At 31.6% G+C, this 16,752-nt stretch overlaps 2 protein-coding genes across 2 annotated transcripts in view; one reads left to right on the forward strand and one right to left on the reverse strand.

Moving 5' to 3' along the window:
• The window catches only part of LOC117345425 (WD repeat-containing protein WRAP73-like), a 52,919-nt gene that overhangs the window by 35,610 nt on the left and 557 nt on the right, over positions 1 to 16,752 (reverse strand). The window contains exons 2-7 of the mRNA XM_033908504.1: positions 12,460 to 12,555; positions 12,062 to 12,118; positions 10,210 to 10,326; positions 6,179 to 6,251; positions 1,269 to 1,372; positions 630 to 716 (exon numbers count right to left, since the gene is read on the reverse strand). Coding sequence (XP_033764395.1) covers positions 630 to 716; positions 1,269 to 1,372; positions 6,179 to 6,251; positions 10,210 to 10,326; positions 12,062 to 12,118; positions 12,460 to 12,555 — 534 coding nt within the window. The remainder of the gene's footprint in view (positions 1 to 629; positions 717 to 1,268; positions 1,373 to 6,178; positions 6,252 to 10,209; positions 10,327 to 12,061; positions 12,119 to 12,459; positions 12,556 to 16,752) is intronic.
• The window catches only part of LOC117345424 (cellular tumor antigen p53-like), a 46,798-nt gene that overhangs the window by 8,363 nt on the left and 21,683 nt on the right, over positions 1 to 16,752 (forward strand). The gene's annotated exons all lie outside the window — the stretch shown is intronic.

Below are 16,752 nucleotides of genomic sequence, written 5' to 3' on the forward strand. Positions count from 1 at the left end.
GTATTAACCGCTTTTGAAATTAAAATTCAAACCCAGAAGTCAATGACTGAACAACCAGACATTTTGTTTGTATTTATATAGACGTATTTTGGAGACAAAATATTGAGAATGACATGGAGGTTTAAAACAGTATAAACGTACCTTATAGATAAGTTGTTATAGTGGTATACACTATATATAGAAGATGAGGAATTTATTTAAATCTTTAAGGATATCATGAGAAATATAATACAATATACCTTATCATTCTAGTAAAGTAATCTCAGATTAAGTTTGTGAGAATGGGCTGCTTCTCTCCCTTTGAGTAATACAGTATGAGGTGGCTACACCACTACACATGGTAAGGGTTTCTCCGAGACAGGCACTCCTAAACTCCCAGTACATAATGAAGGACTCTCCGAGAGAGGCGACCCCTAAACTCCCAGTACACATTGAGGGTCTCTCCAAGAGAGACAACCCCTAAACTCCCAGCACATAATGAGGGACTCTCTGAGAGAGGGGTTCCCCCAAACTCCCAAAACACATTGAGGGATTCCCTAAGGGAGGGGTTCCCCAAACTCCCAGTACATATTGAGGAACTCCCGAGAGAAAAGTTCCCCCAAACTTCAAGCACACATTGAGGGACTTACCGAGAGAGGGGACTCCCAAACTCCCAGAACCATTCCATCTGGGGACCATTCCAGGCCGCTTAGATCATCAGTGTCCGTCTCAAAGTGCTGTTAACAGAACAGAGAAAGATATGATAACAAAATTTCAAAATATTAAAATGTAAAATATTGAGAATAATACATGAGATACAAACAAAGCATTTTTATTTGAAGTTGCCTTCAAAAGCAACCTGAAAGCTAAAATATTACATGTCTATAAGTTCTACATTATCCTGTAGAAAACAGAATGTTATACAAAAATGGTTTGATTTTTTCTGTCATTGACAGGATCATGCTCTACATTTGACTAGAAATGAAAATTAAAAATAAAAAGCACACAAATTCTCCTTGATATCTTCATTATATTAAAGAAATTCTATTCATTCAGAATTATCCCTAGATATCAACTATTATTGGTTCAATAGCTTATATTTTTGGTAGTTGATATCTACAAAAACTGTCTACAATAGTTCATAGTCTTTGGTATTTTAGTTCTCCATAGTCTTTGGTATTTTAGTTTTGTATAAACATGTGCATCACCATTTTTCATAGTATTTCAATGTTAAAGTTACACTTTTAATTAAAGTTAATTTGACATAAGTATGAGAAGTATTGTGATACCTTGACAAGTTCCCACAAACTACAGGTAAATATACTGATGTAGTCTTTACAGTCTCTTCTCTCAGCTAGAGCCATATACTTCCCTCCCACGCTGAAGTCCATACCTATAACATACATCAATACATTATAGTCCATACCTATAACATACATCAATACATTATAGTCCATACCTATAACACACATCAATACATTATAGTCCATACCTACAACATACATCAATACATTATAGTCCATACCTATAACATACATCAATACATTATAGTCCATACCTACAACATACATCAATACATTACAGTCCATACCTATAACATACATCAATACATTATAGCCCATACCTATAACACACATCAATACATTATAGTCCATACCTATAACATACATCAATACATTATAGTCCATACCTATAACATACATCAATAAATTATAGTCCATACCTATAACACATACATCAATACATTATAGTCCATACCTATAACACATACATCAATACATTATAGTCCATACCTATATAACACACATCAATACATTATAGTCCATACCTACAACATACATCAATACATTATAGTCCATACCTATAACATACATCAATACATTATAGTCCATACCTATAACACACATCAATACATTATAGTCCATACCTATAACACATACATCAATACATTATAGTCCATACCTATATAACACACATCAATACATTATAGTCCATACCTACAACATATATCAATACATTATAGTCCATACCTATAACACATACATCAATACATTATAGTCCATACCTATATAACATACATCAATACATTATAGTCCATACCTATAACACACATCAATACATTATAGTCCATACCTATAACACATACATCAATACATTATAGTCCATACCTATATAACACACATCAATACATTATAGTCCATACCTACAACATATATCAATACATTATAGTCCATACCTATAACATACATCAATACATTATAGTCCATACCTATAACATACATCAATACATTATAGTCCATACCTACAACATACATCAATACATTATAGTCCATACCTATAACACATACATCAATACATTATAGTCCATACCTATAACATACATCAATACATTATAGTCCATACCTACAACACATACATCAATACATTATAGTCCATACCTACAACATACATCAATACATTATAGTCCATACCTATAACACACACCAATACATTATAGTCCATACCTATAACACACACACATCAATACATTATAGTCCATACCTACAACATACATCAATACATTATAGTCCATACCTACAACATACATCAATACATTAAAGTCCATACCTATAACACACACCAATACATTATAGTCCATACCTATAACACACACACATCAATACATTATAGTCCATACCTATAACATACATCAATACATTATAGTCCACCCTATAACATACATCAATAAATTATAGTCCATACCTATAACATACATCAATACATTATAGTCCATACCTATAACATACATCAATACATTATAGTCCATACCTATAACATACATCAATACATTATAGTCCATACCTATAACATACATCAATACATTATAGTCCATACCTACAACACACATCAATACATTATAGTCCATACCTACAACATACATCAATACATTATAGTCCATACCTATAACATACATCAATACACTTTAGTCCATATTAACAACAAACAATTAAGGTTTTTATAAATGGTAAGATTTTAATTGGGGACAAGGAATACAGATACCACTTATTAATTTGAGACTTGAATATATGGATCTCCTCATGATATTCCTGTAGGACTCATACCCATTATATCTTTTAGTATTGGGACCACATCAAAATTTGGAAATGGTTTTCTTGACTCACTTGAACAATCTTACAAAAATTACTGAGATACTATTAATTGTATACAGGAACAATATAATTCTTCACCCTATTGACACTACGAGCGAAAATATGTCACAAATTCAGTTTGATTGTGACCTCGTAATAATAGGTCATATAATGTTACTAGATGTGTGAACTAGTTATATGATACAACTATACAGGAATCAATTTAACATCACCCTCGTAAAGAATATCTTGATGAATATCAGTCTTTTTAAACTAAGAGAATGATTGGTTATAATCATTTTGATATTTAGTTGTCTCTTATGTTAAGAATATGAGAAAAAATCAATAAATGACATAAAAAGAACTTCCTCAGTGAAAACTATCAGAAGGATATATTAGACTTGATAGATAAAAAAATTCTTTGAATATTTGATTAAAGACCTTTTAAAGTACTTGATATCAACAACATCTAAATGACCTCCCCCACTTGGTATCACAGAAAATAATACAATATAATCCAACCCATTGATAGTCAATGAGTTTTTTATATGCTATGATTTCTACCCTGTCAATGCCCCCTGCATATTAAGTGTGCTCATCCAAGCATGACGATATATCTAATTTGATTATAAACTGTGTATAGATCGTTATAACTATTTATAGGACCTATCCAGAAAACTGATAAGAGTGATACTAGAAAAGAACAACACATATATGAATAACCTGTAATATTTTTTTTCCTAATTTAACAATCTTAAATTAAGATTTTCAGAGATGGGAATGTTTTTTCATTATTCATACACTTAATCAATGACAAGAATACTTTTCATTTGATCACCTATTATACATATATAAATATATACATATTACATAACACATAATGAAGTATATACATAGTGGCTAATTAGACATATACTGTATTGGATGTATTAAATGTCTTCTATAAAGACACCCTCATTGATTGCAAAAATACAGATAGATCTTTTTTTTTCATTGATTGAGAGGAAAAAAAAGATAAGATTTTTTACCAAATTATTCAATTTTTGGAGATGATTGATTTCATTAGGAATATCTGATGAAAATAAATCTGTCACCAAGTGGTATCTACCGATATGTTACCGATGTAATCTCTCAGAATGATACACCAAGTACTGTTACAGTACTGTTTTATCAACAGTGTGTAGGGAAGTGTATTAACCACAGGAGGGATCTAAGGAAAACTATAATAAGGTCTTGATAAGGTTAAATGTACAGGGTCAAATAAGGTACGATAATCAACCAACACTGATCAGGGACCACTATAGTACGATAATCAACCAACACTGATCGGGGCCCTCTATAGTACGATAATCAACCGACACTGATCAGGGACCTCTATAGTACGATAATCAACCAACACTGATCAGGGACCTCTATAGTACGATAATCAACCAACACTGATCAGGGACCTCTATAGTACGATAATCAACCAACACTGATCAGGGACCTCTATAGTACGATAATCAACCAACACTGGTCAGGGACCTCTATAGTACGATAATCAACCAACACTGATCAGGGACCTCTATAGTACGATAATCAACCAACACTGATCAGGGACCTTTATAGTACGATAATCAACCAACACTGATCGGGGCCCTCTATAGTACGATAATCAACCGACACTGATCAGGGCCCTCTACAGTACGATAATCAACCAACACTGATCAGGGACCTCTATAGTTTGATAATCAACCGACACTGATCAGGGCCCTCTAAAGTATGATAATCAACCAACACTGATCAGGGACCTCTATAGTACGATAATCAACCAACACTGATCAGGGACCTCTATAGTACGATAATCAACCAACACTGATCAGGGACCTCTATAGTACGATAATCAACCAACACTTATCAGGGCCCTCTATAGTACGATAATCAACCAACACTGATCAGGGACCTCTAAAGTACGATAATTAACCGACACTGATCAGGGCCCTCTATAGCACCGAAGGTCAGATAGGATCTTATCCTTAATCTTCAAAATAAAGTTATTTGTAAAACTGTTTACAGCATTGAGGATTAAAGAGGGATAGAAAATGTTATAAATAACAATTAATTTAATCTTCAAATAAAGAGGAAACTCTTTACATTGAAAAATAAGCAAAGCTAACTGAGAAAACTCCTTATATGGCATTGTACGAAAAATTCTGAATTACAGACAAAAATAGAAAATATCAAAATGTCTGAAATCATGAAATCCAGATACATATTGGGGGCTCTTTTGTAAACATAAATCTGTCTGTCAGATATGTTGATACAGTTTCTGTGACCATAACAGACTGGTGGTTATGGATATATACAATGCTACATTTTCTGACAATTTGTCACGAAGGAGAAGAAAGATTTTCCATGTCATTGTTTACATTTATTTCCTACAACAATCAATAACATTTAAAATCCACACACCCAACCCAGATCATTCCTTACACCTGACCCTACTCTACCTCCATTAATCCTACAAATCGACACCCAATAAATCCAGGATCTGGCAGGTAAGACATTCCATAAATGTTTATCAGATGAAATTACTGGAAACAGTAAATAGGCTACTAGAACCCCATTGTATTTAGGCCTTTAGCGAAATATTGTGTGGACTTTCTTTTTAACAAAAGATCAGAGTTTATTTCAATCTATATCAATTTTATCATATCTTTATCGATATTACTAATGAAGAGAGTAAAAACTGTTTTAATAGATATATTTTAACACAATCACTAAGATATAAAGAGTTTCATATACCATATTCACATTATATTGCCCTATTCAACTAAAGCCAAAAACTGGCTGTTCTCCTAAGCTAAAATATGTGTTATTTTCCTTAAATGATCAAAAAAACACAAATATCTTCCCAATTTTTAAGAAGAAAAAAAAATTCAAATTAAAGCAGGCACAAACTGAGAGACTGTTGTAACTTTAAAACAGCAAAAAGCACTGATAAAGAGGATGCTTTTGTCAAGAAGAAATCGTGAAACAAAAATCTCGATATTTTCTTCTCCCTCGACTGTCCGTGATACACCTATTCTTACCTTTCTGGCATTGCTTTGGGTAGCGGATGTAGGACACAGACTTTGTAACTAGGGACCATACTGTGATACGTAACTGTAACATACAAATGATTATTTCATCACAAATGTACTCAAGTACATTATTTGAGGATAATTAAAACATTTTAACTCTTCTCATTTTTTGACATTTCAATTTTAAAATTTGCCTGCTGCAATTACTAAAAATATCAGAAATTTCCTGCAGATCATCTCCACATACATCCAGATCTGGTTCTACCATAAAAAGAGCACAATTGTACCATTCTCAGGTGGCGTTACTGGTCAAGATGAAGTATGTGATTGGTCAATATAGCGGTAAATGCAAAATGCAGATATGCAGTTATAAAAACAAAACAAAGTTAAGATTGAATAAAAGCTGAATTTATAAGTGGATGTATCTTTCCAAATAACACATTGATAAAATTATATTCCTGATTCAAATGCAGTCTTATTATCACCAAAAATGATTCAAACTGATATAATTTTGTTATCCGTGCTAAAACGCATTAGTTCGTTAATTTATTTCAGCAGTAGGTTTACATTATAACCACCAGCATTAAAACTATGCTGTTTTTTTTTTTTTAAAGATATTTCTTGTTTTGCTATGTTTCATAGATGAAAACAGGCATTTTACAAAGCTAAGTCTTTTTTCCCAAAATGAAGAAAAGATCAAAATAATCTAAATTCATCCTAATTTCAATTTAAGTAATACTACATTTTCAGAATTTAAGTAGAAACTGGGTCAGGCAAACAAGGAATTCAGGTCCAGCTTAAATAAAATTTGACCACTAGTATCTTACAATTTTAAAGTCTTAAGCAAACAACTTGATGCAAATTTTATACAGGATGTCTGACTTATCCACTAAAATGCCCAAACATCTACAATAACATATAACGTTTCACAGGTCTAAGTGGTTATGTCTCGACCATAATTATGGTTACGGAAATATGTTTGTCCATGATAGACGAGCCTCGATGTGAGAAGGGAGACCATCAGATTAAAGGGACCTCATCCTCAATTGTGTTCAGAATTGAAGCAAGAAGTTCCTGCTTATTTTGAACATCTAGGAAAACAATATCGCAACAGTCCAGGGACATTTTTATATCATGTTGTTTGGTTAGTAATATTGTGTGTCAGTACAATATATATCACAATAAACATGAAAATTGTTTCCTGTTTAACATCTGCGGTAATTAATTTTCAAATCCAACAAATCTTCACAAGTTTCAAATCTTCTGAATCAAAAGATTATATTTCAAAGTCACTTCAACATAATTCCAATACGATAATCTCCAACTTTGTTTATTTCAGATTTGCTTTAAAAAAACATCTGTCATCGAAAGATTTAGTCAAAAGAGTGACAGAGAATAACCATTAACTGATCAGAAATGTCCTATAATTATTTACCAACTGAGGCCTTTAGAGAACTATCAACTTCTAAAACTATAGCTGTATACAATTGTGCATTCATATTTACGTATCTACAGCTTTGAAATTTTTTTCAACATTTGCAGATAAAAAAATTACGCATTTTAGATAAATTTTAGTAAAATAAGATTACATCTTTTCAGTTTTATGCAGATGCACAAAAATTGGTTCAGTCATAATACCTGGTATGCATATGTATTTGCATTATTTTTTCTGTTCTGCAATTTTCAACATGTTTTTTTTCCCCCAATTTTCTGCTATGATCCTTGTTAATAAAACCTAAAACTTTCCCATGGTGATACTGCGGCCATTAATATTGTTGATCGTGACAACAGTAAAATGTCAACAGAGGACTGACAACTAAGTCAACAACAGAGACAGGATAACCCTCGATACTACATACTCTGTTTGACAAGTCTACCACAATCTAAAGTACTATCCCATTAACTTGTTGAATCCCTTTCAAACTTGGAAAATCCACATACTCAGTGAATGAAAAGAGAAAGGATTATACTATACTCTAAAACGTGTGTTTTAAAAGTCATACCTATCCACGTTATAAACATGTATATATGAAGCTTGATAATCTATATCGGATATACCTTGAGGGTTAATACACTAACCAATGATTTTCACTTCTGAGGCTCTTAAAAACATCCAAGTACATTAATCTAAGTACCGTTAAAAGCTTAAAATTCACAAATATATCTCCCTTTTTCATATTGTCTACTGGTACAAAGTTCATCCTTGGTTGAGAGCAGTTATGAATGAAAATATTGCATGTTATTCAAAAAAGTAAGTTATTTTATGCTTGAAATTGCAAAATGATTGTTTGCATTGTTTAACAAAAGAATGTAAAAAAAAAAAGACTTGATTGCAGAATTTGGGTAAGATCAGATATTCTTGAGGTTTTGTACAAAAATTATTTTCATGGGTATAGAATTCGGGTAAAATCAGGCATTCTTTAAATTATAAGTACAATATCGATACATGTCTATAGAAATTCCAATACATTTGTTTTTTGTAGCCACTATGTTTATTCCACATTTCACCCATACAAGTTGAATAGTTCCAAGAGTTTTTAGAAAGTTTTGTATTTACTTTATCCTAAAAAATCCTGTAAGATTCTGTTTATCATATTAGAATAACAGATTTTATCACTTGATAGAAACTTTTCTCTGTTAACAAAAGTCAACTTATCAATATTGCACCAATAGAAAAGGTGCGAGTCCAAGGTCATTGGAAGGTCGTTGTTAACACATTATAATGAGGGAATTTGTAAGTAGGTGCAAGGAAATCTACCATGCAAGTGTAAAGTCAGGTTTATGGCCTTCTCCTATGGTAAACATCTCTCAGATGACCTCTAGCATTTCATCTGTATCATACATGTTTACTATAAAAATTAGAGTTTTTATCTGTGGAGCTGACAGGTAGACTCTGTTAGAATTAAAACGATCATCACTAAAAGGGAATTAACTGTTTATTTACGCGAGATTTAAACGTGTGTGACAAACAAACAACTATCTGACCGGGCAAACAGAATGGTCAAATACTGGTCAAGCTGGTCATATTGTCCAGTTACTGAGTGACAATGGACTCATTTATTTGTGGGAGATAAGGGTTTGGATTGACAACAGATACAGCCTAACACCTTATGTCAATAGTCTGTGACAATTTTATTTGTGTTACATAACCCCCAGCAGGCTATCACTGTACAATACAACACAGATAGCATCTCGTCAAAAGATGTTTTAGTTAAATCTACCTCAATGGGCTGAAATTGTGGGATTTCTCTGAAATTTGAAGAAAGATTAAAATCTATGAACATAGGGTCATTTACCAGTTTGATACAGGTCACAAGATGAAATAAATGGCATCAATTTTGGACACTTTTCAGATTGCCTATGACATGGTGAGATTAACATGAAGATCTGATGGTTTAATAGCTGGGCGAGTGGTTAACAGGTTGTAAATGTCTTTACAACAGATAATCATTAAGATCTGTTACCAGATTTTTCCTTAGAGGCACAAGAACAAGTTAGAGTGACACATTCCTTTCATTCAAACTCTAAACAGTTGTGTGTCAGTACCTCTCATGGGAACAAAACAGCAATAGAATTATATTTAATTTCCTAAATACACATCAAACACTTCTCTTATCCAGCCTAACATTTCTGAAATTTAGTTGTTGTTTTTTTTTCAACTGCTTTGGGATTGGGCCTCATTTGAAAAGGAAACTGATAAATCAGAAAGAAAAAATTCTGGAGGAAATGACAAATTTTGTGAATTTGGTTTTAATCTTAAATTTTTTAAATGGGAATGGGACCTATTTATTTGGATATAAAAACCTTTAGTAAAATTTGAAAAAAATTGTTTGCCTTCGAAGTTTTTGAAATGTCAAATATAAAATCTTACACTACAATTTCAGTTTAAATTTTCATTTTTAAATCCTTCCATAACCATTTGAAATTTAAACACATGTATACATTTGCCCAATGAATAGTTCAAGGGGAGATGACTCATTAGAGAGAATTATCAGGCACAAAATTGAATATTAAATTAAATATACAATGATTTGACCTACATTGAACTCAGCTGTGGTGAGGATATGTCGTCCATCAGGACTCCATCGGACGTCACACAGTCCTGCTGACCCTTCATCCACTTTACAATTCCATTCTGGTTGTTCAAGTGACCAAACCTGGAAGTCGACCATCAAAGTATTACAGTTTAACTCAAGATATTAAAACAGAATTGTAGAAATTTTCAACACATATGCTAGGGAATCAATCAGAATTACTGGTTACTTTAACTTGTATGAGTAGAAATTCACAAATAAGAAATAATCACCTGCTGATGTTCAAAATGATTAGAAAATGTTATGTGAAAAAATATAAGTTATCATGTAATTGATTCAAAAACATTTTGAAAATGAAAACAAAGTACATAAGTTAACTTTCTAGGTATTTAACTTCTCCTTCAAGCAGATTATCAATACAATGCACCTTTATTTTCATCAGTTCACCTTCAACGACCTTAGTACTTCTGTTATTTATTATTTTAAACACAAAGTTAAACACTGATTTTATTGATTAACTTTAAATTCCCATAGCATCATTAGAAATATACCCCAACTTTGTTCAATAGACAAATTAACACATCTCCCGTATATATCTTAAATCGCAATTTAATATTTCAACAGCACAATCAAATATGTGAGCACAAATCCATATTAACACTAATATCCTATATTTACTGTTTCATTTTTACACCTTATCCAGGATAGAAACACTTAATTGGGGCACAGGTACATAGTATTACCGTCCAATTACACAATATGAGAATTAATTTTGATACCTTGTTAAGAAAGGCCAGGCTAATCTCCTTATCTCTACCTATATCCCTAAAGATCTCATCTTTTGTCAATTTGTTCTGTATTGAAATATCAGGTGAGTATTGTCACCTGTCAGCAGGTGACAAGTAAATCACAGGTAACTTACCTGTAAATATAATAGGGGCCAATGTTATCCCTAATCAGGTACAAGATGGGCAATGGGTGTTAAACAACATCAAAGTGAATACCAGTAGTCCTACAGGTAGGGGGTCATTAGTGAGGTCGCTCCCTACCTGGGCAGTTTAACCCAGGTAAGACAAAATGATAGAATGATTAGGCCGACTACCTGAGCAGATTTACCTGTAATCAGGTGTGTTTGACTCAGGTGATCAAGAAAGGTAACACAAATGAAAAGTTTGTAATGTTGGAGAGATTACATCTATGGTTGTGTGATAATGATTGACAGTAGGGGTCAGGGAAAACAAGGTTACATCAAACAGTGGACAAGGAACAGGGGGCCAACATCAAACAGATCAACACATGCTGAGGTAGAAATTGGTGGTCACACTTAATTATAAAACTGATCTTATCAGTAGATCACAGGACCAAGTCAAAATATCAATTAACTGAATTCCCATTTTAACAGAAATTTATTTGATTTGTGTATAGAAAAGAGATTATTTAGAGAATGTTTGAAAAATTTCAAATCAGAACATATTTGTATCTCGTGTTTATATATTATTAATTTACTAAAAACAACATTTAATTTGAAACCAGTTACAAAATGCATCAAATGTTGACTTTAATACACTGATTAGTGTTATTTTTTCATAATCAAATGCAAATTTAATAATTCCCTTTAAAACATTTTCCAATTTGCTGTCAACAGTCGTAGTGCATTCTGTAATTTGTTAAAAAAAAAGTAACATTTTATTTTCAATTTCAGATGCAAAATAACATTAAATTATTAATTTTAACCGTGGAAGAGAACAATAACTCGAATAATTTTATTAACTTAAATATCACACTAAACAAATACTTAACCAATCTGATTTATTTAATTTTTTCACAAATATTGAATGTTTCTTACTTGAAAACTTACCTGAACAATTCCTCTCTTGTACAACCCACACAGGATAAACTGTGAATCGGCTGACCACTAATAAAAAAGGAGGAAAAAGGCATTCATCAGCAACATCAAATGATACTTCATTATTTTTTCTTGATTTGGGATGTGGCCTTTTGTTTTATATTAACAATAAAATTGAAAAGATTATCAGAATTAAACTTCAAGTTTTGGGAAAGATGCATACAAATGTACACAATGTATATTTATATGTTCAATTGAAATATGACCTATTCATTAACTGAACTTTAAAAGTTCCAAGAAAAGCCATGTATGGAAGTTTCAACATAAATGTATGTGTCGAAATGATGCAGACACTGTTAAATATCTGTCTCAATTCTTAAGACTTTCATCCACAGTCAAGTAAATCATACCTCTATAATTTGTATGGTGTCCAAACAGCTGAACAGGTTCTGTATCTGGAAAGTCTCCACATCTCGTACAATCAAACGAAATTCTGTCACAGAGGCCTGAAATGTAACAAACTCTTATTTTAATGGTATACAAATGTAATTGCAAAGATACTTCATTAGAAATGTATTTTATTTTCACTAAAAAAATCAAATGACAATGCCATGGTACATGTGGTATGCGACAGTTGGGGTGTGGGATGAAAATTATTGCCAAAACCAGTAAAAATCCTATCCTTTAGACTACTCATCGGCTCTTCTGGAGTTAATAAGTTCTGTAAAAGGACTGTAAACTTTATTATTTTACAACATTGGTGAAACACATTATATAAACTTTTATAAACTGTACTTGTTGGCCCAGATGGAAAAGTTCAAGGGGTGTTAGTTTGAGAGGAAATGAAATTCCAGAGAAAACCCACATGGTCAGGCAGGTTTGCTTTTGTTTAACGTCCTATTAACAGCCATGGTCAGGCAGGCGAAAGGGATGTTATACATGTACTACATGTATTATATCATTTAATCTCATAAATCTGTTGCATCATTTCTGCAATAAACATGAAAACAAACAGTTCAAAGGAAATTTTTCTAAAACTCGTTATGAATAATTCATTTCAATTTTGATATTCATATTACATGTGTAGCTCTTTCAAAGAATTTTTCAAATAAAATAAAAAAATATATTATACAAAATGTATATACCATTCACTGAGCCATCAGATTAAAAATGATCACGTGTTTAATAACAGGTAGATAATGCTACAAGTCTCAACAGATGAAGAAATAACAATAATGATGCAAATTTTGTCTGCTTTAAAAAAACCTGAAGGAAACATCTATATTGACATTTTGCGATCAAGTCTTTCTGATGTAACATTTTTTTAATCATATTGTACCTTACATGAAAATTTAAGACATTAAAAAGCTCCTAGGGCATGCCATTTATAAAATTGTTTATGATTTTTTGATATCGCTCAGAATGCCACTAAAAATGGATTTGAACATAGAATGTTTTCAAATAAGGTAGAAGTTCCCTCAAAAATGATTTTTAACGTTTACCGTTTCTTATTGTTGGTGTATAGAACGTCCCATCACTGTTATAGTCGATTAAATAGTGTACAGCTTCAGTTTGTTGACCCAGAGAAAACACAGCTATGATAATTTAATGTTAATGGATCACAGTAAAGCAAGCAGACTATGCATGTTCAACAAATTTGATGTTGATTTTGTTTTACTGTTCTGAATTATTGTTTTACTATCATAGATCATAAAAATAAAGAATTTCCTTTGAATTTCTGTTTTATAATTAAAAAATATATGGAAATATGGCTAAAATTGAGTAAATGCATGCCTGCTTACATATATTTTGACATTTGTTTAGTTTCTTTTTCTTTTTTTGTTGAAGTTTTCTTTATTTGGCCCCAAACATCTGTAAAAATTAAGTTCTCCAGATCAGATGCATGATGTACAAACATAGTTTCGTCCTCAATTAATCACTACGTACATACAGTATCAATCGTCCTCAATTAATCACTACGTACACACAGTATCAATCTAATCCTTAAATAATCTGTTTACTTTATTCATTATTTTGTTCCTTTATCATAATTTGTTCCCATAATGTTTCCTTCTGTTCTTTCAACCATATCTTCAAATAATACCCCCCTTTCCTGGTTTAAAATTTGGAGATTGCTTGTATTAGAATCACTTTTAGCTTTACTATTCTGAAAATGAGGATTCTACAAAAATGATGGGGGCTTATTTGCAGACATACAGTGTTATTTCATAGCTAATATTTGAAACAATCAACATTTAAAGGAATATACACACCATGTTATTAAAATGTCTGAACCAAGGGATCCCTACAGACTTTAAAGCTCATAATTTGCATCTTTTTTAAAATCATGATAGGTACAATAGTTGCATTTACATACAAAAAATAATTATATGTACAGATAAAATACACTCTAGTATGGTTTATTGATTGGATAATGTAAAATAGTGACCAGATATGGATTATGAATTTGTCACTTGGTACAGACATAAAATTTGCATTATAATTTATCAATCTTTATTCTAACAGTTGATTAGTAAATCATTGTTACAATGCGCTTCTTTTATACAGCAAACTTTAGTGATACAGGGGGTAATTGGTAAGGCCACAGTTCATGAGAGAGAAATCTGACACCAAAATTTGGTGGCAGACCAGTAAGTCTACTGTCAAAATAAAACGGCCAGTGCATTCACTTTTCCCCTCTAATCCCATATATTTTTTTCTACAAAAAGAATAAATGAAATTCTTTTAATCCAATTACATTAATTATCTAATAAATGTCACTTGTTGGGAATCAATTAGGTTCATAATTGACCTGAGAGATTAGGAATTGACATTAATCTTTATTAACAAATAATATCATAAATGTGTCAGAAAAAAAACTTTTTTCTCATTTCTGGCAAGAGTCAAAAATAATCTAGGCATGTTTAATTCCATTATAAAGTCGTCAATGATACACAACTGTCACTGATTTCCGTATGTTTTCTGACATTTATTTTAAAAACATAATATTCAAAGAGTAACACTTAGTTTCTGTTCAAGAAATGGCCTATTTACCAATATAAACATCTATTCACTAAAATCTTTCCAATTTATCCCCATTCGCTGTAATAATAAGCTTAAAAATGTATGCAAGTTGTACTTCAGTAAACATGTGCATTGTTTATATTGCAGAGAAGTGAGCATTACAGATTTAATCTACTTACAATAGATTTACCTAGTTGGGTCTGACATGTATTACATAGTGTTACAAGAGAATAGCAGCTATTGTAAAAGCTTACATCATAAGCCTTGCTTGTTTTAAGAGCACTAATGTATATATTAAAATATTATCATTTATTTTTTATGTCGACAAAAAAATCTACCTTTTGGATAAGGTTAAGAACAATACATACCTGAAAGGGTGTTTCCCTAAAGTTTGACATCAATATTGTTCTGTAGTATTATTACATAACACTTTCCTAAAACTTCTACAGAGCATGGGTCCTTTATTTTTATTCACAAATACCTGCGTCTTATTCAGAAGTTTTTGTTTTTCTATGATATTAAAGCAGTGTGGATATCTTTTCTTCACACATGTTAATAAAAAGTTTTAAAATCACAGAACACAATAATATTGACAATAGTAACACATACTCAGTAACAATATGTTAATAGGCGGCGTTTTCACAGCAATACCAGCTTTTATCACAATACACAAATATTTACTCATTGGATGTGATAAACATAGAAAAGCAATATTTTAATTATTTAGACTTAATTAGCATCCAAGTTTTCAATGAATAAAACATCATAAAATGTTAGCTGTGATGTGTTTTCTTCAGTAAATATTTGAAATTCTCAAGTCTTACGTAAAATATGTACTGTACACTGCAAAAAGGGAGGCAAATCTTAAAAAGTATCTTTCCTATCAATATGTCATTGAATCAAACAGTTAAATTTTAGCTTTGATATGTGAAATAACATAAAACTTAAGTGGTGAAGAGCGAGGTACCAGTGCAATAATAGATTTCCAAACCATGCAATATTAATGTTGTTTTAAATCTTTATTCAACAAAGGACATAGGCCCATATCAGGACAAAAGATTAGCATATCAGCTCTGAATTCAAAAGTGATTCATTAATGAACATGTTGCACTGTTTAGAAAAATTGTAAACAGTTTGACATATAGGTCAGTCCCTTACAGCCCCTAATAGTATCATTTCATCAATACATAGATCATTTCAATTTCATATTTTCCAGCCAGTTAAATATCTAAACATATTATCAAAACACTTAAAAGACCTCATTATAACTATGTTAGATACTGTATATGGTGGTCTTTATAAAATCCATCATGTATTGTCTTAACTGTGCTGGGAGGAAGATGATGGATCTGAATTCTCAAATTCCTTGATTATATGTTTCGTCATAGTTAGTCGATCACTATGTGTAATTCATTGCCAAATGACATTTCTAGATATACAACATTATGTGGCTTCAAGTACAGCTCCTGTCAAGGAGATACTTTTTATATGGCTTCAGAACAAAAAGGCCAGGTCTCAATGATCAATAATGAAATTTAAATTAAACTGTTTAGTGTCATATTATTATGAAACCATAAAGTATTGACTGTCCACATTTGTAATGTTGTCAAATTTGTCAGTGTGTTATTTGTTTACAATGGATATCTACACAAGTATGCTACAAGATACCAGACCTTCTG

Source organism: Pecten maximus, chromosome 16, assembly GCF_902652985.1.
Source record: "Pecten maximus chromosome 16, xPecMax1.1, whole genome shotgun sequence".
In the NCBI taxonomy this organism is placed as follows: Eukaryota; Metazoa; Mollusca; class Bivalvia; order Pectinida; family Pectinidae; genus Pecten; species Pecten maximus.